This window comes from Pristiophorus japonicus, chromosome 27, assembly GCF_044704955.1.
Source record: "Pristiophorus japonicus isolate sPriJap1 chromosome 27, sPriJap1.hap1, whole genome shotgun sequence".
Classification (NCBI taxonomy): domain Eukaryota; kingdom Metazoa; phylum Chordata; class Chondrichthyes; family Pristiophoridae; genus Pristiophorus; species Pristiophorus japonicus.
In genome coordinates, this window is record NC_092003.1 from 1,472,869 (window position 1) to 1,497,963 (window position 25,095).

The 25,095-nt window shown below is 56.9% G+C and overlaps 1 protein-coding gene across 1 annotated transcript in view; it reads left to right on the forward strand.

Moving 5' to 3' along the window:
* LOC139239317 (metastasis-associated protein MTA2-like) overlaps positions 1-25,095 on the forward strand; it is a 63,945-nt gene that overhangs the window by 35,082 nt on the left and 3,768 nt on the right. The window contains exons 4-9 of the mRNA XM_070867988.1: positions 11,611-11,728; positions 16,608-16,671; positions 18,525-18,642; positions 19,307-19,409; positions 20,694-20,793; positions 23,216-23,438. Coding sequence (XP_070724089.1) covers positions 11,611-11,728; positions 16,608-16,671; positions 18,525-18,642; positions 19,307-19,409; positions 20,694-20,793; positions 23,216-23,438 — 726 coding nt within the window. The remainder of the gene's footprint in view (positions 1-11,610; positions 11,729-16,607; positions 16,672-18,524; positions 18,643-19,306; positions 19,410-20,693; positions 20,794-23,215; positions 23,439-25,095) is intronic.

The window sequence follows — 25,095 nt, forward strand, 5'->3', positions numbered from 1 at the left end:
TGTCGGAGGGGCAGTGCTGAGGGAGTGGCGCACTGTCGGAGGGGCAGTGCTGAGGGAGCGGCGCACTGTCAGAGGAACAGTGCTGAGGGAGTGCCGCACTGTTGGTGGGGGGGGGGAGCCGCACTGTCGGAGGGGCAGTGCTGAGGGAGTGCTGTATATTTTGGATGAGACATCAAACCGAGGCCCCGTCTGCCCTGTTAGGTGTAGGTAAAAGATCCCACTGTCACTATTGGAAGGAGAGCAGGGGAGTTCTCCCCGATAATCCCTCACTATTTATCCCTCAACCAACACCTAAATCTGATCGTTATGTTTGCGGGAGCTTGCTGTGCGCAAATCGGCTGCCGCGTTTCCTACATTACAACAGTGACACCACTTCCAAAAAAAAAAAAGCAGGTACTTGATTGGCTTCGAGACATGCCGGGGTGATAAACGGCGCCAGGGAAATGGGAGTTCATTCCGCCTTCAGTGGTTGTACTGGCAGCACGACCAGTGCTACAGTCGGCAGTGGAAGGGGGTCAGCGGGCACTGCGTTGGGGGTGGGGGGGAGATCCTGAATGTCTTGTGAGCCCGTCTGATCCACAAGGAGCAGCAACTGCGAATGTGGTGGGGTTCGGGGGGGTGGGGGGGGTGTTTGCTGCAAGAGGAACTGAACAGGGTGCATTGCCCAATCTCTCTCTCTGTCTCTCTCTGTGTGTGGAGAGTCGGTTTGCAGCCCGAGGCGGGGTGTTGGAATGTCTAATTGCAGGGGGCGCCTGTTGTTAAAAGGCAAGCCTGTTTGCGGAGCCTCTCCGCGTTCTCCCTCACAGCACAGCCCTTTCTTGTGGTTTATTTCCAGTCATTCCTGAGGGAAAAGCAAAACTGTGGGCGCCTCCCTTTGCCAGCTGCAGAATGGGGGCGGTGTGGGGGGGGCGTGGGGAGCGGGGGCACAGGCTGCCCTCGCAGTGTACTCAAAGTCTGGGCTGGGATTGTGTGGTGGGGGCGGGGGCGTGTTGGCGGTGGAGTCGGCCACAGATGGCAAGTCCCTCGGTTGTTTGCCTCCCGGGAGTGGTGGGTGGTTCTCTCACTGCCCATTGGGTGAGGGCGACGCTCGGTTTAGCCACCCACTAGCCCCGCTTCGCGTGTGAAGCACAACAGGGAATTGGGTGTGGTATGAGAGGTGGTTAGCACTCTCGGAATCCGGAATCCAGCCCCTCCGACAGTGCGGCGCTCCCTCAGTACTGCCCCTCCGACAGTGCGGCGCTCCCTCAGTACCGCCCCTCCGACACTCCCTCAGTACTGCCCCTCTGACATGCGGCGCTCCCTCAGTACCGCCCCTCCGACAGTGCGGCACTCCCTCAGTACCGCCCCTCCGATACTCCCTCAGTACTGCCCCTCCGGCAGTGCGGCGCTCCCTCAGTACCTCCCCTCCGGCAGTGCGGTGCTCCCTCAGTACCTCCCCTCCGGCAGTGCGGCGCTCCCTCAGTACCGCCCCTCCGGCAGTGCGGCGCTCCCTCAGTACCGCCCCTCCGGCAGTGCGGCGCTCCCTCAGTACTGCCCCTCCGGCAGTGCGGCGCTCCCTCAGTACCACCCCTCCGACAGTGCGGCGCTCCCTCAGTACCGCACCTCCGACAGTGCCTCAGTACTGCCCCTTTGGCAGTGCGGCGCTCCCTCAGTACCGCCCCTCCGACAGTGCGGCGCTCCCTCAGTACCGCCCCTCCGACAGTGCGGTGCTCCCTCAGTACTGCCCCTCCGACAGTGCGGCACTCCCTCAGTGCCGCCCCTCCGACACTCCCTCAGTCCTGCCCCTCCGACAGTGCGGTGCTCCCTCACTATGGCCCCTCCGACAGTGCGGCGCTCCCTCACTACTGCCCCTGCGACAGTGCGGCGCTCCCTCACTACTGCCCCTGCGACAGTGCGGCGCTCCCTCACTACGGCCCCTCCGACAGTGCGGCGCTCCCTCACTACGGCCCCTCCGACAGTGCGGCGCTCCCTCACTACTGCCCCTGCGACAGTGCGGCGCTCCCTCACTACTGCCCCTCCGACAGTGCGGCGCTCCCTCACTACTGCCCCTCCGACAGTGCGGCGCTCCCTCAGTACTGCCCCTCCGACACTCCCTCAGTACTGCCCTTCCGACAGTGCGGCGCTCCCTCAGTACCGCCCCTCCGACAGTGCGGTGCTCCCTCAGTACTGCCCCTCCAACAGTGCGGCACTCCCTCAGTGCCGCCCCTCCGACACTCCCTCAGTCCTGCCCCTCCGACAGTGCGGTGCTCCCTCAGTACGGCCCCTCCGACAGTGCGGCGCTCCCTCACTACGGCCCCTCCGACAGTGCGGCGCTCCCTCACTACGGCCCCTCCGACAGTGCGGTGCTCCCTCACTACGGCCCCTCAGACCGTGCGGCGCTCCCTCACTACGGCCCCTCCGACAGTGCGGCGCTCCCTCACTACTGCCCCTCCGACAGTGCGGCGCTCCCTCACTACTGCCCCTCCGACAGTGCGCCGCTCCCTCAGTCCTGCCCCTCCGACAGTGCGGCGCTCCCTCAGTACTGCCACTCCGACAGTGCGGCGCTCCCTCAGTACCGCCCCTCCGACACTCCCTCAGTACTGCCCCTCTGACATGCGGTGCTCCCTCAGTACCGCCCCTCCGACAGTGCGGCACTCCCTCAGTACCGCCCCTCAGACACTCCCTCAGTACCGCCCCTCCGACAGTGTGGCACTCCCTCAGTACCGCCCCTCCGACACTCCCTCAGTCCTGGCCCTCCGACAGTGCGGCACTCCCTCAGTATCGCCCCTTCGACACTCCCTCAGTACTGCCCCTCCGACAGTGCGGTGCTCCCTCAATACTGCCCCTCCAACAGTGCGGCACTCCCTCAGTACTGCCCCTCCGGCAGTGTGGTGCTCCCTCGGTACTGCCCTTCCGGCAGTGCGGTGCTCCCTCACTACTGCCCCTCCGACAGTGCGGCGCTACCTCACTACTGCCCCTCCGACAGTGCGGCGCTCCCTCAGTACTGCCCCTCCGACACTCCCTCAGTACTGCCCTTCCGACAGTGCGGCGCTCCCTCAGTACCGCCCCTCCGACAGTGCGGTGCTCCCTCAGTACTGCCCCTCCAACAGTGCGGCACTCCCTCAGTGCCGCCCCTCCGACACTCCCTCAGTCCTGCCCCTCCGACAGTGCGGTGCTCCCTCAGTACGGCCCCTCCGACAGTGCGGCGCTCCCTCACTACGGCCCCTCCGACAGTGCGGCGCTCCCTCACTACGGCCCCTCCGACAGTGCGGTGCTCCCTCACTACGGCCCCTCAGACCGTGCGGCGCTCCCTCACTACGGCCCCTCCGACAGTGCGGCGCTCCCTCACTACTGCCCCTCCGACAGTGCGGCGCTCCCTCACTACTGCCCCTCCGACAGTGCGCCGCTCCCTCAGTCCTGCCCCTCCGACAGTGCGGCGCTCCCTCAGTACTGCCACTCCGACAGTGCGGCGCTCCCTCAGTACCGCCCCTCCGACACTCCCTCAGTACTGCCCCTCTGACATGCGGTGCTCCCTCAGTACCGCCCCTCCGACAGTGCGGCACTCCCTCAGTACCGCCCCTCAGACACTCCCTCAGTACCGCCCCTCCGACAGTGTGGCACTCCCTCAGTACCGCCCCTCCGACACTCCCTCAGTCCTGGCCCTCCGACAGTGCGGCGCTCCCTCAGTATCGCCCCTTCGACACTCCCTCAGTACTGCCCCTCCGACAGTGCGGTGCTCCCTCAGTACTGCCCCTCCAACAGTGCGGCACTCCCTCAGTACTGCCCCTCCGGCAGTGTGGTGCTCCCTCGGTACTGCCCTTCCGGCAGTGCGGTGCTCCCTCACTACTGCCCCTCCGACAGTGCGGCGCTACCTCACTACTGCCCCTCCGACAGTGCGGCGCTCCCTCAGTACTGCCCCTCCGACACTCCCTCAGTACTGCCCCTCCGACAGTGCGGCGCTCCCTCAGTACTGCCCCTCCGACACTCCCTCAGTACTGCCCCTCGGACAGTGCGGCGCTCCCTCAGTACTGCCCCTCTGACATGCGGCGCTCCCTCAGTACCGCCTCTCCGACAGTGCGGCACTCCCTCAGTACCGCCCCTCCGATACTCCCTCAGTACTGCCCCTCCGACAGTGCGGCGCTCCCTCAGTACCTCCCCTCCGGCAGTGCGGTGCTCCCTCAGTACCTCCCCTCCGGCAGTGCGGCGCTCCCTCAGTACCGCCCCTCCGGCAGTGCGGCGCTCCCTCAGTACCGCCCCTCCGGCAGTGCGGCGCTCCCTCAGTACCGCCCCTCCGGCAGTGCGGCGCTCCCTTAGTACCGCGCCTCCGGCAGTGCGGCGCTCCCTCAGTACCGCGCCTCCGGCAGTACGGCGCTCCCTCAGTACCGCCCCTCCGGCAGTGCGGCGCTCCCTCAGTACCGCCCCTCCGACAGTGCGGCGCTCCCTCAGTACCACCCCTCCGACACTCCCTCAGTACCGCCCCTCCGACAGTGCGGTGCTCCCTCAGTACTGCCCCTCCGACAGTGCGGCGCTCCCTCACTACGGCCCCTCCGACAGTGCGGCGCTCCCTCACTACGGCCCCTCCGACCGTGCGGCGCTCCCTCACTACTGCCCCTCCGACAGTGCGGCGCTCCCTCACTACTGCCCATCCGACAGTGCGGCGCTCCCTCACTACTGCCCCTCCGACAGTGCGCCGCTCCCTCAGTCATGCCCCTCCGACAGTGCGGCGCTCCCTCAGTACTGCCCCTCCGACAGTGCGGCGCTCCCTCAGTACCGCCCCTCCGACACTCCCTCAGTACTGCCCCTCTGACATGCGGCGCTCCCTCAGTACCGCCCCTCCGACAGTGCGGCACTCCCTCAGTACCGCCCCTCAGACACTCCCTCAGTACCGCCCCTCCGACAGTGTGGCACTCCCTCAGTACCGCCCCTCCGACACTCCCTCAGTCCTGGCCCTCCGACAGTGCGGCGCTCCCTCAGTATCGCCCCTTCGACACTCCCTCAGTACTGCCCCTCCGACAGTGCGGCGCTCCCTCAGTACTGCCCCTCCAACAGTGCGGCGCTCCCTCAGTACTGCCCCTCCGGCAGTGTGGTGCTCCCTCGGTACTGCCCTTCCGGCAGTGCGGTGCTCCCTCACTACTGCCCCTCCGACAGTGCGGCGCTACCTCACTACTGCCCCTCCGACAGTGCGGCGCTCCCTCAGTACTGCCCGTCCGACACTCCCTCAGTACTGCCCCTCCGACAGTGCGGCGCTCCCTCAGTACTGCCCCTCCGACACTCCCTCAGTACTGCCCCTCGGACAGTGCGGCGCTCCCTCAGTACTGCCCCTCCGATACTCCCTCAGTACTGCCCCTCCGACAGTGCGGCGCTCCCTCAGTACCACCCCTCCGGCAGTGCGGTGCTCCCTCAGTACCTCCCCTCCGGCAGTGCGGCGCTCCCTCAGTACCGCCCCTCCGACAGTGCGGCGCTCCCTCAGTACCGCCCCTCCGACACTCCCTCAGTCCTGGCCCTCCGACAGTGCGGCGCTCCCTCAGTATCGCCCCTTCGACACTCCCTCAGTACTGCCCCTCCGACAGTGCGGCGCTCCCTCAGTACTGCCCCTCCAACAGTGCGGCGCTCCCTCAGTACTGCCCCTCCGGCAGTGTGGTGCTCCCTCGGTACTGCCCTTCCGGCAGTGCGGTGCTCCCTCACTACTGCCCCTCCGACAGTGCGGCGCTACCTCACTACTGCCCCTCCGACAGTGCGGCGCTCCCTCAGTACTGCCCCTCCGACACTCCCTCAGTACTGCCCCTCGGACAGTGCGGCGCTCCCTCAGTACCACCCCTCCGGCAGTGCGGGCTCCCTCAGTACCGCCCCTCCGACAGTGCGGCACTCCCTCAGTACCGTCCCTCCGATACTCCCTCAGTACTGCCCCTCCGACAGTGCGGCGCTCCCTCAGTACCACCCCTCCGGCAGTGCGGTGCTCCCTCAGTACCTCCCCTCCGGCAGTGCGGCGCTCCCTCAGTACCGCCCCTCCGGCAGTGCGGCGCTCCCTCAGTACCGCCCCTCCGGCAGTGCGGCGCTCCCTCAGTACCGCCCCTCCGGCAGTGCGGCGCTCCCTCAGTACCGCCCCTCCGGCAGTGCGGCGCTCCCTCAGTACCGCCCCTCCGGCAGTGCGGCGCTCCCTCAGTACCGCCCCTCCGGCAGTGCGGCGCTCCCTCAGTACCGCCCCTCCGGCAGTGCGGCGCTCCCTCAGTACCGCGCCTCCGGCAGTGCGGCGCTCCCTCAGTACTGCGCCTCCGGCAGTACGGCGCTCCCTCAGTACCGCCGCTCCGGCAGTGCGGCGCTCCTTCAGTACCGCCCCTCCGGCAGTGCGGCGCTCCCTCAGTACCGCCCCTCCGACAGTGCGGCGCTCCCTCAGTACCACCCCTCCGACACTCCCTCAGTACTGCCCCTCCGACAGTGCGGCGCTCTCTCAGTACCGCCCCTCCGACACTCCCTCAGTACTGCCCCTCCGACAGTGCGGCGCTCCCTCAGTACCACCCCTCCGACAGTGCGGCGCTGCCACTCCCTCAGTAGTCTGAGGGGCTGAACGGCCTCCTCCTGTTCCTAATGTAACAAGCTCGAGGGGCTGAATCGCCTCCTCCTGTTACCTGCCGGAGACCAGCCAACCCGCAGCAGAATTAATTGTTATTTCGTGTTGAAACGTGGAGAATTTGTCTCTGGCCGCGCTAACTCCTGTGGGAGACCGTGTCGCGCCGGTGAGATTTTAACAAAAGGTTTTGATGGAGGGAGAGAGATAGAGATAGAGAGTGTGTGTGCGAGCGCGAGCATGTGCGCGTGTGACCGAGTACGTGTTTTGTGTGACCGAGTGTGTGCGAGTTAATTAAGACACGGGGCCCAAAAATCAAACTGACGGTGAAACTCCCTAGCGTGAGAATGAGTGTCTGTAATCTAACACGGACCCTCCGCTTGTGCTGTGCCCTGTCTTCCTTCAACTTTTGAAAGAAGAAAAGCAAAGGCCGGGTCTGAAAGTTGTTGTCACAGGCTCACGCAGTGATGCCCCTGCGTTTTAAGAGAGCGTCTCGCAGCACAGGAAACCGAAGGTTGTGATATGTGAGGCCTTAACTGGTGTGTGTGTGTGGGCTTGTGTGTGGCCCGAGGCTCACGCTGGGATCTGTAGCATGCGGCACTAATCTCTGGCTCGCTGAGGGTTAATAGAATAAACGACTCCTTTTCACATATATATATAATATATGCGTGTGTGTGTGTGTGTGTGGGGGGGGAGGCGGGCAGGGTGGGGTTGAGGGCACACAGGGTTTCACGAGCTGGCCAGCAGGGTCTGTGGCTGACATGGTGTGCCCGATCAGTCAGCGGCAGGAGTCCAAAGGGTTAAGGACACATTGGGAGGAGACGGTTCCGCCCAGATTAAAACAGGGTTTCCTGATCGAGGTCAGCAGGGGCCTTTGTTGGCTCTCGTGTATCGGGGTTTTTTTTAATCCCCTTCCTTCACGCAAACGTGTCTGGCACGCCTAGACTCGTCAGCTGAGCTAAAGGGCGGGGGCGGAGAGGGAGGAGGGGAGGGGGTAATGCACTCCAGTGCAACATTAACCTCCTGTATTTTTATATATATATTTTTTTAATCGGTTCCGTTAGCCGATTGCTTGTGGTGATCGGGTTTGATTTCGGACCCAATTAACGTCTGGCTTCTCCCTCCCCTCGTTCTCCCTCCCTCACCCTCGCGTACGCTTTCCCGCAGCCTGAACTTTTCATGTCGCGGGTGGGGGCTGGGAGGGAGGGGTGGGCTTGGTCCCGACCTCCGACAAAGTGCGCGACTTTTCCGGCGCCATAGTAATCAGGAGTTGGGAGCCCTGGCGAATATTTCCTCCCTCCATCCTCCTGGGGCTCTAAAACCAATTATTCCGCCTCTCGCTACTGTGCTATACTTTCAGCTTCTTACTTTTTTTAAATGTGATTTATTAAACGTTTTTTCTTTTGGCTTTGGAGCAACTCTTTGGCGGAGCAGTTAGGACACCTTACTTGCTGCCATGTTGGCAGTTCGAGACCCCGATTGCGAAGGGGAGAAGGAATTCAGAAGAATGAGAGGTGATCTTATCGAAGCGTATAAGATTATGAGGGGGCTTGACAAGGTGGATGCAGAGAGGATGTTTCCGCTGATGGAGGAGACTAGAACTAGAGGGCATGATCTTAGAATAAGGGGCCGCCCATTTAAAACTGAGATGAGGAGGAATTTCTTCTCTGAGGGTTGTAAATCTGTGGAATTCGCTGCCTCAGAGAGCTGTGGAAGCTGGGACATTGAATAAATTTAAGGCAGAGATAGACAGTTTCTTAAACGATAAGGGGATAAGGGGAGCGGGCAGGGAAGTGGAGCTGAGTCCATGATCAGCCATGATCGTATTGAATGGTGGAGCAGGCTCGAGGGGTTTTGTGGCCAACTCCTGCTCCTATTTCTTATGTTGTTACCGTCGGAGCGGGTCAGCCCCCATCCCGCTGTGAGCTCTGCGTTGGGGACCCCCCCTCGCACCCTGCTGGAATGCAGGATCCAGGCTTTGTCGAGAGAGCAGCAACACACTGTTGCAGTTTGTTTCCTCGCCGCGCGGGATGAGGGGTTCTCTTAGGTCTGTGTTTCCCTTTCGAATCATATGCGCTAATATTTGGCATAAACCAAACCCGAAGCGCGTTCTTACATTTATATAGCGCCTTTCAACACCTCAAAGCGCTTTACAGCCAATGAAGTACTTTTGGAGTGTAGTCACTGTTGCAATGTGGGAAACACGGCAGCCAATTTGCGCACAGCAAGTTCCCACACACAGCACTGTGATAATGACCAAATAATCTGTCTTTTAGTGATGTTGGTTGAGGGATAAATATTGTCCCTGCTCTTTGACATCCAACTGACAAACCGAGATCCCGTCTGCTCTAACGTCTCACCTGAAAGATGATACAGTGCGGCGCTCCCTCAGTACCGCCCCTCCGACAGTGCGGCGCTCCCTCAGTGCCGCCCCTCCGACAGTGCGGCGCTCCCTCAGTGCCGCCCTTCCGACAGTGCGGCGCTCCCTCAGTACCGCCCCTCCGACAGTGTGGCGCTCCCTCATTGCCGCCCCTCCGACAGTGCGGCGCTCCCTCAGTACTCTCTGTATATGTACCACACAACGGTAGTGTGTTCCACAATATCACCATCAGACAGTGTTGAGATTCTGATAAGTTGCAGAAGTGTCCCAAGGCTTTCTCAGACCTATCTCTGTTATCTGTCTACATATAACACTCAAACTATACCGGATTCCTGACCATATCCGGTTTATTTTGAGTGGAATTGTGTTTTTAAATTTAGTTCTCTTTAAAAACTGACACATTTATCCAGAATGACACACACACAACATGAACATGTTCAATCTACAAAAGTGGGTTCATATATTTACCGTCTGGAAAGGGGGATGAAATGACTGACTGTACTTTCTTACAAGGATGATCCCAGAACTGAGGGGTTCTAACCATCGGGAAAGACTGAACGGGCTAGGGTTCTTTTCTATAGAAATAAGAAAGCTGAGGGGTGAGTGGTAGAGGCCTTTAAAATTATGAAGGTGTTTCGTTAGGGTAGACGTAGAGAAGATGTTTCCCCTTGTGGGGGAGACCAGAACTGGGGGCCACCAATATCAGACAGTCACTGATAAACCCAATGGGGAATTCAGGAGAAACTTCTTTACCCAGAGAGCGGTGAGAATGTGGAACTCGCTGCCACAGGGAGGGGTTGAGGCGAATAGTATCGATGTATTTAAGGGGAGGCTGGATAAACACACGGGGGAGAGAGGAATATACTTTAAGGAAGGATATACTTGCATTGGAGGCTGTTCAGAGAAGGTTCACTCGGTTGATTCCGGAGATGAGAGAGTTGACTTACGAAGATAGGTTGAGTAGGTTGGACCTATACACATTGGTGTTCAGAAGAATGCGAGGTGATCTTATCAAAATGTATAAGATAATGAGGGGGTTCGATAAGGTGGATGCAGAGAGAATATATCCACTCATAGAGGAAACTAAAAATAGGGGACATAGTCTCAGAATAAGGGGCTGCCCATTCAAAACTGAGATGAGGAGAAATTTATTCTCAGAGGTTGGTAAAGCTGTGGAATTCTCTGCCCCAGAGAGCTGTGGAGGTTGGGACATTGAATATATTTAAGGTGGAGATAGACAGATTTTTGAGTGATGAGGGAGTGAAGGGTTATGGGGAGTGGGCGGGGAAGTGGAGCTGAGTCCATGATCAGATCAGCCATGATCTTATTAAATGGCGGAGCAGGCTCGAGGGGCCGTATGGCCGACTCTTGCTCCTATTTCTTATGTTCTTATTATGATAGAGTGAGATGAAGAGGGGTGGGAGGAGGCTGGTGCTGAGCATGAACACTCGCACGGAGCAGTTGGGCCGAATGATCCAAAACGCGGTTGCCCCGTGTCCTAACTCGCACCGAGTCTCACTCACCCATCACCCCCTGTGCTCGCTGCCCCGTGTCCTAACTCACACCGAGTCTCACTCACCCATCACCCCCTGTGCTCGCTGCCCCGTGTCCTAACTCGCACCGAGTCTCACTCACCCATCACCCCCTGTGCTCGCTGCCCCATGTCCTAACTCGCACCGAGTCCCGCACACCCATCACCCCCTGTGCTCGCTGCCCCATGTCCTAACTCGCACCGAGTCCCGCTCACCCATCACCCCCTGTGCTCGCTGCCCCATGTCCTAACTCGCACCGAGTCCCACTCACCCATCACCCCCTGTGCTCACTGCCCCGTGTCCTAACTTGCACTTAGTCCCGCTCACCCATCACCCCCTGTGCTCGCTGCCCCATGTCCTAACTTGCACCGAGTCCCGCTCACCCATCACCCCCTGTGCTCACTGCCCCCGTGAGCTAACTCGCACCGAGTCCCACTCACCCATCACCCCCTGTGCTCGCTGCCCCATGAGCTAACTCGCACCCAGTCCCACTCACCCATCACCCACTGTGCTCACTGCCCCCGTGTCCTAACTCACACCCAGTCCCGCTCACCCATCACCCCCTGTGCTCACTGCCCCCGTGAGCTAACTCGCACCCAGTCCCACTCACCCATCACCCCCTGTGCTCACTGCCCCCGTGAGCTAACTCGCACCCAGTCCCACTCACCCATCTACATTGGCTCCCGGTTAAGCAACACCTTGATTTCAAAATTCTCATCCTTGTGTACAAATTCCTCCATGGCCCTTGCCCCTCCCTATCTCTAATCTCCTCCAGCCCCACAACCCCCCGAGATGTCTGCGCTCCTCTAATTCTGCCCTCCTGAGCGTCCCTGATTATCATCGCTCAACCATTAGTGGCTGTGCCTTCTGTTGCCTCAGCCCCAAGCTCTGGAGCTCCCTCCTTAAATTCCCCTCTACCTCTCTTTCCTCCTTTAAGACGCTCCTTAAAACCTCCCTCTTTGACCCAGCTTTTGGTCACCTGCGCTAATTCCTCATTGTGCGGTTCAGTGTCCAGTATTTTGTGTCACAATACTCCTGTGAAGCACCTTGGGACCTGTCACTACGTTAAAGGCTATATAAACGCAAGTTGCAGCTGCTGAATGGCCTGTTTCTGTGTGGTGCACTCTCTGTAATTCTGGTCTTTTTTTCTGTAGGAGAGTTTGAAGAGGACTCGAAGCAGCCGCAGCTGGTGGATCAGGAGCGGCACCAGCTCAAACACAGAGAGCTCTTCCTCTCTCGCCAGTTTGAGTCGCTCCCTGCCACACACATCAGGTAACCAAGGAGGTTCAAGCCACAAAAATTCGAGCCAGACCTTTCAGGAGTGGAAGTTGGGAAACACTTCTACACAAAAAGGGTGGTAGCAGTTTGGAACTCTCCTGCAGACTTCAATTGTTGCTGGGTCACTTGTTAATTTTAAATCGCAGATTGGTAGATTTTTGTTAACCAGAGTTATTATGGGATATGGGCCAAAAACGGGCATATGGAGTTAGATCGCAGATCAGCCGTGATCTCATTGAATGGTGGAACAGGCTCGAGGGGCTGAATGGCCTCCTCCTGTTCCTAATGTAACAGGCTCGAGGGGCTGAATGGCCTCCTCCTGTTCCTAATGTAACAGGCTCGAGGGGCTGAACGGGACTCCTCCTGTTCCTAATGTAACAGGCTCGAGGGGCTGAACGGGACTCCTCCTGTTCCTAATGTAACAGGCTCGAGGGGCTGAATGGCCTCCTCCTGTTCCTAATGTAACAGGCTCGAGGGGCTGAATGGCCTCCTCCTGTTCCTAATGTAACAGGCTCGAGGGGCTGAACAGCCTCCTCCTGTTCCTAATGTAACAGGCTCGAGGGGCTGAACAGCCTCCTCCTGTTCCTAATGTAACAGGCTCGAGGGGCTGAATGGCCTCCTCCTGTTCCTAATGTAACAGGCTCGAGGGGCTGAACGGGACTCCTCCTGTTCCTAATGTAACAGGCTCGAGGGGCTGAATGGCCTCCTCCTGTTCCTAATGTAACAGGCTCGAGGGGCTGAATGGCCTCCTCATGTTCCTAATGTAACAGGCTCGAGGGGCTGAACGGCCTCCTCCTGTTCCTAATGTAACAGGCTCGAGGGGCTGAACGGCCTCCTCCTGTTCCTAATGTAACAGGCTCGAGGGGCTGAACGGCCTCCTCCTGTTCCTAATGTAACAGGCTCGAGGGGCTGAACGGCCTCCTGTTCCTAAATTCCTATTCCTTTGAGCTGGCAGATTGTTCCAGAGGTCCACTATTCTCTGGTCCTGGGGGAAGGGGGTGGGGGTGGACACAACCTGACATCAAACCTAGTTCTGCACTTGCACAATGTAAGCGTGATGCCTGGTCCTGCCTAACCGATCCAGTTGAAACAACTAATCTACATAAACACCGTCTAGTCCCCTCGTTATTTTGTAGACTGCGATCTCTGGGGTCTGGGCTTCTCTAAACTGTACAGACCCGGCTCCTTCAGCCTCTGAGTAACTGAGGTGTTTGAAACTGTAATCTTGCGGCCTTTTTAAAGCCTCAACCTCCCCCTCCCGCGTCCGCCCACCACCATGTGAGGAGACCGAAGCTGGACATCATATTGTAACTGAGGCCCAACCAAGGTCTTATACAAGGACAAAATGATATGTTTTGTTTTGTGGTGAGTCGTTCTGTGAATACAACTCTGACCCTTCAGCTTCGTGGTATTGGTCATGGGCCTTTAGCGAGAGAAGCACTGAAACTCCCCATCTCTTTCTTTCACCACTGCCTTTAATTTATTTCCCTGCAGGGTGCTCACAGCCGCCCCCCCAGATGTCTGCGCTCCTCTAATTCTGCCCTCTTGAGCATCCCTGATTATAATCGCTCAACCATCGGTGGCCGTGCCTTCAGCTGCCTGGGCCCCAAGCTCTGGAACTCCCTCCCTAAACCTCTCCGACTCTCTACCTCTCTTTCCTCCTTCAAGACGCTCCTTAAAAACCTCCCTCTTTGACCCAGCTTTTGGTCACCTGCGCTAATTTCTACTCATGCGGCTTTGTGTCCAATTTTTATTGCACAACACTCCTATGAAGCGCCTTGGGGCGTTTCACTACATTAAAGGCGCTATATAAATGCAAGTTGTTGTTGTTGTATTTGGGCATTTGACCTGTCCGTATGCGTAACACTGTCATTTGCCAAACACCAATCCAGTCCCTCGGCCCGTCTCGATCTGCCTGTAGCAGTTGGGCATCCTCTACAGTCCGAACCCCCCCCCCCTCCCCCACCACAAACTTGCAGATCACTCCACCAACCCTCGTATTTAGACCATGAATGAGATAGTGATTAGCGGCAGCGGTCGCAACATCGATCCTTGCGTGACATCACTGATAACTGTTTCCCCCCCCCCCCCCCCCCCCCCAAGCAGATCCAGATTGTTCGGCAACCACTTTCTGGCCACGGGCCCTCAGCCAATTCTCAATCCACTGCAGCAGATCACCACTGGACCCACAAGATTATATTTGTCGAGTTGCCACTTGTGTGACACTTGATCTTAACCTTTCTCAGAGTCCAACTAGACCATGCCATACCAGAAACATACAAAATTCTTACCGGGCTTGACAGGGTAGATGCAGGGAGGGTGTTTCCCCCGGGCTGGGGAGTCTAGAACCAGGGCTCACAGTCTCAGGATAAGGGGTCGGCCATTTAGGACTGAGATGAGGAGGAATTTCTTCACTCAGAGGGGGGTGAATCTTTGGAATTCTCTGCCCCAGAGGGATGTGGAGGCTCAGCCTTTGAGTATATTCAAGGCTGAGATCGATTGATTTTGGGATATTAAGGGAATCGAGGGATATGGGGATCGGGCAGGAAAATGGAGTTGAGATCGAAGATTAGCCGTGATCTTATTGAATGGCGGAGCAGACTCGAGGGGCCAAATGGCCAACTCCTGCTCATAATTCTTATGTTCTTATGTTCCTGTGTCTGACCGGGTTACCCTCATCCACTAACCTGGTGAACTCGTCATACAGTCCAATCAGCAGAGTAAGACATGACCTTTTCCTGGAGCTGTGTTGGGTGCCCCTGGTATGTCCTCCTTTGTCTAAGTGGTCATACAGTGCATCCCTAATCATTCCCTCCAGCATCTGTCCGACATCAAGCTAATGGGCCTAAACTCACCCGGTAAACTAGAGGTGATCCAAAACTCGGCAGCCCCATGTCCTAACTCGCACTGAGTCCTGCTCACCCATCACCTCCTGTGCTCACTGACCCCGTGCCCTAACTCGCACCCAGTCCCGCTCACCCATCACCCCCTGTGCTCACTGACCCCGTGCCCTAACTTGCACCCAGTCCCACTCACCCATCACCCCCTGTGCTGCCCCGTGTCCTAACTCGCACCCAGTCCCGCTCACCCATCACCCCCTGTGCTCACTGACCCGTGTCCTAACTCGCACCCAGTCCCGCTCACCCATCACCCCCTGTGCTCGCTGACCCCGTGCCCTAACTCGCACCCAGTCCCACTCACCCATCACCCCCTGTGCTGCCCCGTGTCCTAACTCGTACCCAGTCCCACTCACCCATCACCCCCTGTGCTCGCTGACCCGTGTCCTAACTCGCACCCAGTCCCACTCACCCATCACCCCCTGTGCTCGCTGACCTACATTGGCTCCCGGTTAAGCAACGCCTCAATTTCAAAATTCTCATCCTTGTTTACAAATCCCACCATGGCCCTCGCCCCTCCCTATTTCTGTAACCTCCTCCAGCCCCACACCCCCCCCCCCCCCCTCCCGAGATGTCTGCGCTCCTCTAATTCTGCCCTCTTGAGCTTCCCTGATTATAATCGCTCCACCATCGGTGACCGTGCCTTCTGTTGCCTGTGTCCCAAGCTCTGTAACTCCCTCCCTAAACCTCTCTGCCTCTCTCTCCTAATTAAAACCGACCTCTCTGACCTAGATTTTGATCACATGCACTAATTTCTCCTTCTGCGGCTCAGTGTCAATTTTTTTTGTCTCATAACCCTCCTGTGAAGCTCCTCCGGACGTTTCACTACGTTAAAGGCGCTATATAAATACACGTTGTTGAGGCACCGCTGTTTAATTACTGCACCAGAGCCTGTAGTGCTCACTTCCCCAGGGGCAGGGGAGTGCGGGGGCGGGAGGAAGGGGGAGACCAGGGCTGATTAAAGCATGAGGGTCCGAGTGTGATTGGCATAACGCAGGTGCCTGGATCCGGAGACTGCCTACCTTATCCCCTTTTTGTAAAGATTGGAACTTCATCAGCCTCCTCCCAGTCTACATACAGGAGCAGTCCCTGAATCCAGCGAGTTACACGGGTAAGGGGCTCGCTCACCGTCTGCCCTGTCTCGCCGAGGCCCCTCTGCTGCATACAATTCGGGCCGGCTGCTCGATCGAGTTTACAGTCCGTCGTTCTCTCTACAACGATTTCCTCGTCCATCTTAGTAACATTTTTACTATTAGCTTCATCTTCGAGGGTGAAGACTGATGCAAAGTACTCGCGTCGTATCTCTGCCAGAACCCGAGAGTCCCTTTTCTAGCCTGCCGCTGCATTATTTTCAATGGACCAATACTATCTTTGTGATGCTACCGTAGTTGAATAGCGTGCTGACGCAATGCCGTATGTTTAGATTGGATTAAAGATAGGCTGAGATTGTTTTCTTTGGAACAGAGGAGGCTAAGGGGAGACCTTATTGGAGTGTATAACATTATGAGTGGCCTGGATAGAGTGGATAGGACGGACCTATTTCCCTTAGCAGAGGGGTCAACAACCAGGGGGCATGGATTTAAATGATTGGTGGGAGGTTTAGAGGGGATTTGAGGGGAAATTCCTTCACCCAGAGGGTGGTGGGGGTCTGGAACTCACTGCCTGAAAGGGTGGTAGAGGCAGAAACCCTCAACATTTAAAAAAAAAATACCTGGACATGCGCTTGAAGTGCCGTAACCAACAGGGCTACGGACCGAGAGCTGGAAAGTGGGATTAGGCTTGGTACCTCTTGGTCGGCCGGTGGGGACATGATGGGCCGAAATGGCCTCCTTCCGTGCTGTAAATTTCTCTCATTCTATGAAGAATAGCTGTCTGGACAAGGTGCAGGAATGTACCCGTGGAATCAGCAAGAGAAGGGGAGGGAAAGCAGATAAATGTTGCCTGGCGTGTAACTGTGCCATGCTTTTGTGTTTCAGGGGGAAATGTAACGTGGCGTTACTGAACGAGACGGAGAAGCTGAGCGAGTACTTGGACCGAGAGGTGATTTTCAGTCCACAGTCACGCTGTCGTGTGTTTAGTACCAGCGTGGGGACTGCAGTGGTCATTCTGTGCTACAGTCTTAAACATACCCCAACAACCCCCTCCTCCAGCCCCTCCCCGATCTCGGCGTTCCTCCAATTCTGGCCTCTCATGCATCCGACTTCCATCGCTCCGCCATCGGTGGCCGTGCCTTCAGCTGCCTGGGCCCCAAGCTCTGGAACTCCCTCCCTAAAACTCTCCGCCTCTCCACCTCTCTCTCCTCCTTCAAGACGCTCCTTAAAACCAATCTCTCTGACCCAGCTGTTGGCCACCTATCCTTATATCTCCTTGTGCAGCTCGGGGTCAAATCTTTGTCTGATTTATGGTCCTGTGAAGCGCCTCGGGACGTTTTACTCAGTTAAAGAAACTGTGTGGTGGCGTCGTTGGGTCTGATCGCGTGCTGTTCTATCCCCTTTGACTGGAGCAGTGTTGTGGTCTGATCTCATTCTCCACCATGCTTACCCAAACCAGGGTGATCATTATTGCCACTGGGGGCCTGTTGGTTCAATGTGCTAACAGCAAAATCACCGAACACCAATAAGTTTCTTCCCTAAGTTTTAACTCATCACCTCAAAGAAGCTTCATAGAAACATAGAAAATAGGTGCAGGAGCAGGCCATTTGGCCCTTCGAGCCTGCACCGCCATTCAATATGATCATGGCTGATCATTCCCTCAGTACCCCTTTCCTGCTTTCTCTCCATACCCCTTGATCCCTTTAGCTGTAAGGGCCATATCTAACTCCCTCCTGAATATATCCAATGAACTGACATCAACAACACTCTACAGGTTAACAACTCTCTGAGTGAAGAAGTTTCTCCTCATCTCGGTCCTAAATGGCTTACCCCTTATCCTTAAACTGTGACCTCTGGTTCTGGACTTCCCCAACATCGGGAAAATTCTTCCTGCATCTAACCTGTCCAGTCCCGTCAGAATTTTATATGTTTCTATGAGATCCCCTCTCATCCTTCTAAACTCCAGTGAATACAGGCCCAGTCGATCCAGTCTCTCCTCATATGTCAGTCCTGCCATCCCGGGAATCAGTCTGGTGAACCTTCGCTACACTCCCTCAATAGCAAGAACATCCTTCCTCAAATTAGGAGACCAAAACTGAACACAATATTCCAGGTGTGGCCTCACCAAGGCCCTGTACAATTGTAGTAAGACCTCCCTGCTCCTATACTCAAATCCTCTCGCTATGAAGGCCAACATGCCATTTGCCTTCTTCACCACCTGCTGTACCTGCATGCCAACTTTCAATGACTGATGTACCATGACACCCAGGTCTCGTTGCACCTCCCCTTTTCCTAATCTGTCACCCTTCAGATAATATTCTGCCTTTGTGTTTTTGCCCCCAAAGTGGATAACCTCACTTTTATCCACATTATACTGCATCTGCCATGCATTTGCCCACTCACCTAACCTGTCCAAGTCACCCTGCAGCCTCTTAGCGTCCCCCTCACAGCTCGCACCTTGACGTTAATCAAATCTAAACACGCCACACACAAGTCGAGTTTGAAAGATCCAAAATCTATTGTCTTAATTGTACTGGGTGTTATTTTGCAGTTCAAGTGGGCATAGTTTATTGGCTGTAAAGTGCTTTGAGATGTCCGATGGTCGTGAAAGGATGCTATATAAACCCAAGTCTTTCTTTATACCTGCAGTTCAGAAATAACACGCACCCATTGCTCACACTGACTCTCAGCGACTTTGATGCTGCAGTGTGCACGTGAGGATCTGTCATTCTGACCGTTTCTTCAAAGTGTACCTGCTCAACACTGTTTGTTTAGTCATCGGTTCTTTCTGTGCTCCTGTAGGACTGTTTCTACTACTCGCTGGTGTTTGACCCCTTACAGAAGACGTTGATCGCCGATCAGGGCGAGATCAGAGTCGGGCCCAAGTATCAGGCTGACATCCCAGACAAACTAGCAGAAGGTAACGTTTGAGCGGGCATGCAGGCGTGTTCACGTACGCGTTTCCCCAATCGCACAAGAATGTCCTTTACTGCAACAGCCATCTGGCCTCTCGAAGATTAGGAGCTGTTTGTGTTGCAGAATCATATTGCCCTCATGGGGGAATCTAGAACTAGGGGGCACAGTTTCAGAATAAGGGGCCGCCCATTTAAAACGAAGATAAGGAGGAATTTCTCCTCTCAGAGGGGCGTGAATCTTTGGAATTCTCTGCCCCAGAGAGCGGTGGAGGGCTGTGTCTTTGAATATATTCTAGGCGGAGACAGACAGATTCTTGAACTATAGGGGAGTCGAGGGTTATGGGGAGCGAGTGGGGAAGTGGAGTTGAGGCCAAGATCAGATCAGCCATGATCTTATTGAATGGCGGAGGAGGTTCAAGGGGCCATGTGGCGGACTCATGCTCCTATTTCTCATGTTCTTGTATTGTGTGTGCGTGCGGTGGGGTGTGCGCGCGCGGGTGGGGTGGTGGGCGCACGGGGGGGGGGTGTGTGCACTCGTGTGCGTGTATGGAGGGGGGATGCGCGTGCATGTGTGGAGGAGGCGTGAGTGCGTGCGTGCGATGGGGAAAGAAGAACGGGTCCAATTGGAATCTGCTTCATTACGCTTACCTTTCCCTTTTGTTGTTGCAGGCGAGTCTGATACCAGGAACCAGCTGAAAATGGAAACCAAGGTGTGGGACCCAGACAATCCGCTGACTGACCGGCAAATCGACCAATTCCTCGTCGTCGCTCGGTAAGTTATAAATCCTAACTGGTGCCGTTACCATCTACTTTTTGCCCATCATCCCTTTTGTCTCTCTAATCTCTCCGACCTATCACAGACCTTCCCTTTTGTTCTTTCCTCCCCCTTTCCCTGCCCCTGCACTTTCCAGTTCTGACAAAGGGTCACAGACCCGAAACGCTAACTCTGTTGCTCTCCACGGATGCTGCCTGACATAAGAACATAAAAATCAGGAGCCAGGAGTCGGCCATTCGGCCCCTCGAGCCTGCTCCACCATTCAATGTGATCACGGCTGATCTTCGACCTCAACTCCACTTTCCCGCCCGATCCCTCGATTCCCCTAATATCCAAAAAACCTATCGATCTCAGCCTTGAATATACTCAACGACTGAGCCTCCACAGCTCTCTGGGGCAGAGAATTCCAAAGATTCACCCCCCTCTGAGTGAAGAAATTCCTCCTCATCTCAGTCCTAAATGGCCGACCCCTTATCCTGAGACTGTGACCCCTGGTTCTAGACTCCCCAGCCCGGGGGGGAAACACCCTCCCTGCATCTACCCTGTCAAGCCCGGTAAGAATTGTGTGTGTTTCAATGAGATCACCTCTCATTCTTCTAAACTCCAGAGAATATCGGCCCAGTCTGCTCAATCTCTCCTCATAGGACAATCCCCCCATCCCAGGAATCAGTCTGGTGAACCTTCGCTGCACTCCCTCTATGGCAAGTAGGATGTAGTTAAAATTAATTTTAATGCTGTGGACTGGACATGGTGATTGTGTTTGGTTGGTTCGGAGTGTTTACATAAGAAATAGGAGCAGGAGTCGGCCATTTGGCCCCTCGAGCCTGCTCCACCATTTAATATGACCATGGCTGATCTGATCATGGACTCAGCTCCTCTTCACTGCCCACTCCCCATAACCCTTCACTCCCTTATCGCTCAAATATCTGTCTATCTCCACCTTAAATATAGTCAATGGCCCAGCCCCACAGCTCTCTGGGGCAGAGAATTCCACAGATTCACAAGAAGAAATTCCTCCTTATCTCAATTTTAAATGGGCGGCCCCTTATTCTGAAACTATGTCCCCTTGTACTAGATTCCGCCATGAAGGGAAACATCCTCTCTGCATCCTCCCTGTCGAGCCCTCTCAGAATCTTATACGTTTCAATAAGATCACTTCTAAAGTCCAATGTGTATAGGCTTAACCTTTCCTCATAAGACAAGCGCGTCATCTCGGGAATCAACCTGATGAGCCTTCTCTGAACGGCCTGTTTATTTGGTGTCTCTGGTTCCCTTTGGCAGGGCGGTGGGCACGTTTGCCCGAGCGTTAGACTGCAGCAGCTCCATCAGGCAGCCCAGCTTACACATGAGTGCAGCGGCAGCCTCCAGGGACATCACGCTGGTAATTACCGTGGGGGGGGTGGGAGGGGGAGGCCGCGAGGCCGCGCTCGGCCCCCCCGGACAGTTTATGTCGAGTTCGCGGTGGTGGCTGTGGGCTTGAGGTCGTGCTGAATGCTGCAATTGGCCGCTGCTGAGTCTCGGGCCACTCGGGCACCGTCACTGACCGCCACATTCTCGGGCACCGTCATTGGCCCCCACATTCTCGGGCACCGTCATTGGCCCCCACATTCTCGGGCACCGTCATTGGCCCCCACATTCTCGGGCACCGTCATTGGCCCCCACATTCTCGGGCACCGTCATTGGCCCCCACATTCTCGGGCACCGTCATTGGCCCCCACATTCTCGGGCACCGTCATTGGCCCCCACATTCTCGGGCACCGTCATTGGCCCCCACATTCTCGGGCACCGTCATTGGCCCCCACATTCTCGGGCACCGTCATTGGCCCCCACATTCTCGGGCACCGTCATTGGCCCCCACATTCTCGGGCACCGTCATTGGCCCCCACATTCTCGGGCACCGTCATTGGCCCCCACATTCTCGGGCACCGTCATTGGCCCCCACATTCTCGGGCACCGTCATTGGCCCCCACATTCTCGGGCACCGTCATTGGCCCCCACATTCTCGGGCACCGTCATTGGCCCCCACATTCTCGGGCACCGTCATTGGCCCCCACATTCTCGGGCACCGTCATTGGCCCCCACATTCTCGGGCACCGTCATTGGTTAAGCAACGGTGCCTCAACAACAACAACCTGTATGTATATAGCGCCTTTGCCGTGGTGAAACACCCCAAGGCATTTCACAGGAGTGTTATGAAATTAAAAACAAATTTGACACCGAGCCGCATAAGGAGAAATTAGGGCAGGTGACCAAAAGCTTGGTCAAAGAGGTCAGTTTTTAGGAGCGTCTTGAAGGAGGAAAGAGAGGCAGAGAGGTTTAGGCTGGGAGTTCCAGAGCTTGGGGCCCAGGCAACAGAAGGCACGGCTACCAATGGTTGGCCGATTATAATCAGGGATGCTCAGGAGGGCAGAATTAGAGGAGTGCAGACATCTCGGGGGAGGGGCGGGGGACGGAGGGGAAGAGAGATTATGGGGTTGGAGGAGATTACAGCGTTGGGAAGGGGTGAGGGCCATGGAGGGATTTGAAAACGAGGATGAGAATTTTGAAATCGTGGCGTTGCTTAACCGGGGGCCAAAGTATATCAGCGAGCACAGGGGGTGATGGGTGAGCGGGACTTGGTGTGAGTTAGGACACTTGGAGGCGAGCACAGGGGGTGATGGGTGAGCGGGACTCGGTGCGAGTTAGGACACGGGGCAGCGAGCACAGGGGGTGGATGGGTGAGCGGGACTCGGTGCGAGTTAGGACACGGGGCAGTGAGCACAGGGTGATGGGTGAGCGGGACTGGGTACGAGTTAGGACAGGGGGTGATGGGTGAGCGGGACTGGGTGCGAGTTAGGACACTGGGGCAGCGAGCACAGGGGGTGATGGGTGAGCGGGACTGGGTGCGAGTTAGGACACGGGGCAGTGAGAACAGGGGGTGATGGGTGAGTGGGACTCGGTGCGAGTTAGGACACGGGGGTGATGGGTGAGCGGGACTCGGTGCGAGTTAGGACAGGGGGTGATGGGTGAGCGGGACTGGGTGCAAGTTAGGACAGGGGGTGATGGGTGAGCGGGACTCTGTGCGAGTTAGGACAGGGGGTGATGGGTGAGCGGGACTTGGTGCGAGTTAGGACAGGGGGTGATGGGTGAGCGGGACTCGGTGCGAGTTAGGACAGGGGGTGATGGGTGAGCGGGACTCGGTGCGAGTTAGGACAGGGGGTGATGGGTGAGCGGGACTCGGTGCGAGTTAGGACAGGGGGTGATGGGTGAGCGGGACTCGGTGCGAGTTAGGACAGAGGGTGATGGGTGAGCGGGACTCGGTTCGAGTTAAGACAAGGGGCAGTGAGCACAGTGGGTGATGGGTGACCGGGACTCGGTGCGAGTTAGGACACGGGGCAGCGAGCACAGGGTGATGGGTGAGCGGGACTGGGTACGAGTTAGGACAGGGGGTGATGGGTGAGCGGGACTGGGTGCGAGTTAGGACACTGGGGCAGCGAGCACAGGGGGTGATGGGTGAGCGGGACTCGGTGCGAGTTAGGACAGGGGGTGATGGGTGAGCGGGACTGGGTGCGAGTTAGGACACGGGGGTGATGGTGAGCGGGACTGGGTGCAAGTAAGGACACGGGGGCACAGGGTTTTGGATCACCAAAGATTAATAATTGATAAATCAGATTAAGGGAAGGCCGCTGCTTGCTCTTGTAATGCCTCCGTTCTGAATCCGCAGAGATAGAGCGGCCGATTGGTGTGTCTCCCGATCCCAGCGGGACTCCCTGCCGCGCTCTGGCCCTCTGCCGCGTAACGCCTGGCCTCTGCTTGTCTTCCAGTTCCACGCCATGGATACGTTACAGCGGAACTGCTACGATCTCGCCAAGGCCATGTCGACCCTGGTCCCACAGGGCGGGCCCGTGTTGTGCCGCGACGAGATGGAGGAGTGGTCCTCCTCCGAGGCCATCCTGTTTGAGGAGGCGCTGGAAAAATACGGCAAGGATTTCACCGACATCAGACAAGACTTTGTGAGTCCCCTCTTCTCGAGCCCCTCGGGGGCGGGTACAGTGGGCGGGAGGGTCTCTTGTATGAAGTGTGGCAGCTGTGGATCCAACCTCGGGCAGTGGGAGAGGACTGGGGGCAGAATTCTTCAGTGCCCTCATTTCACCCCTCTTTTCCCCCCCCCCCCTTCCGCCCCTCAATTACATTACAATACAAGACCTGCATTTATTTAGCGCCTTGCACGACCACCGGGGCGTCTCAAAGCACTTTACAGACAATGAAGTACTTTTGGAGTGCGGTCACTGTTGTAATGTGGGAAATGCGGCAGCCAATTTACTCACAGCAAGCTCCCACACACAGCAATGTGATAATGACCCAGATCATCTGTATTTTTTGTTATGTTGATTGAGAGATAAATATTGGCCCCAGGACACCGGGGATAACTCCCCTGCTCCTCTTCAAAATAGTGCCATGGATCCTTTACGTTCACCTGAGAAAGCAGACGGGACCTCAGTTAAACGTCTCATCAGCAAGACAGTGCGGCGCTCCCTCAGTACTGCCCCTCCGACAGTGCGGCGCTCCCTCAGTACTGCCCCTCCGACAGTGCGGCGCTCCCTCAGCACCGCCCCTCCGACAGTACGGCACTCCCTCAGTACTGCCCCTCCGACAGTGCGGCGCTCCCTCAGCACCGCCCCTCTGACTGTGCGGCGCTCCCTCAGTACTGCCCCTCCGACAGTGCGGCACTCCCTCAGTGTACTGCCCCTCCGACAGCGCGGCGCTCCCTCAGTACTGCCCCTCCGACAGTGCGGCGCTCCCTCAGTACTGCCCCTCCGACAGTGCGGCGCTCCCTCAGTACTGCATTGGAGTGTCAGCCTGGATCTGTGTGCTCAAGTTCCTGGAGTGGGACTTGAACCCATAACCTGACGCGAGAGTGCTGCCCACTGAGCCACAGCTGACACCTCTCGAGTTCTCTCTTCATTAAGAACAACAACTTGCATTTATATAGCGCCTTTAAAGTAGTGAAACATCCCGAGGCGCTTCAGAGGAGCATAAATCAGATAACATTTCACACCGAGCCACATAAGGAGATATTGGGACAGGCGACCAACAGCTTTGTCGAAAGGATCGGTTTTAAGGAGCGTCTCCTTGGGAGGGGAGAGAGGCGGAGAGGTTTAGGGAGGGAGTTCCAGGCCTTGGGGCCCAGGCTGCTGAAGGCACGGCCACCGATGGTGGAGCAATGGGAATTGGGGATGGACAGGAGGCTGGAATGAGAGGAGCGCAGAGATCTCGGGGGGGGGGGGGGGGGGGGGGGGTTGTGGACCCACTGTAGGTCAACGAGCACAGAGGTGATGGGACTCGGTGCGAGTTAGGACACGGGGCAGCAGAGCTTTAGGTGAGATGAAGTTTATGGAGTCTGGGTAATCCTGAATGCCTGGTCTGGGTCAGATGGGCTCCACGTGCAGAATAAATGAGTCAGCTGCATGTTGCTGTCTCCTGTCTAGTTTGGGGGGAAGGGGGCGGGGGTGGTGGAGAGGGAGAAGACAGCCACTGTTTCTCATTCTGTCGCTCCCCAACTGGTCCCATCGCGGGTCTCTCTTTCTCACACTCACATTCTTTCTCTCTCTCATTCTCTATCACACACACTCTCACATTCCCTCTCTCATTATCTCTCCCTCACACACACTTTCTCCCGCACTCTTGCTTTCTATCTCTCCCC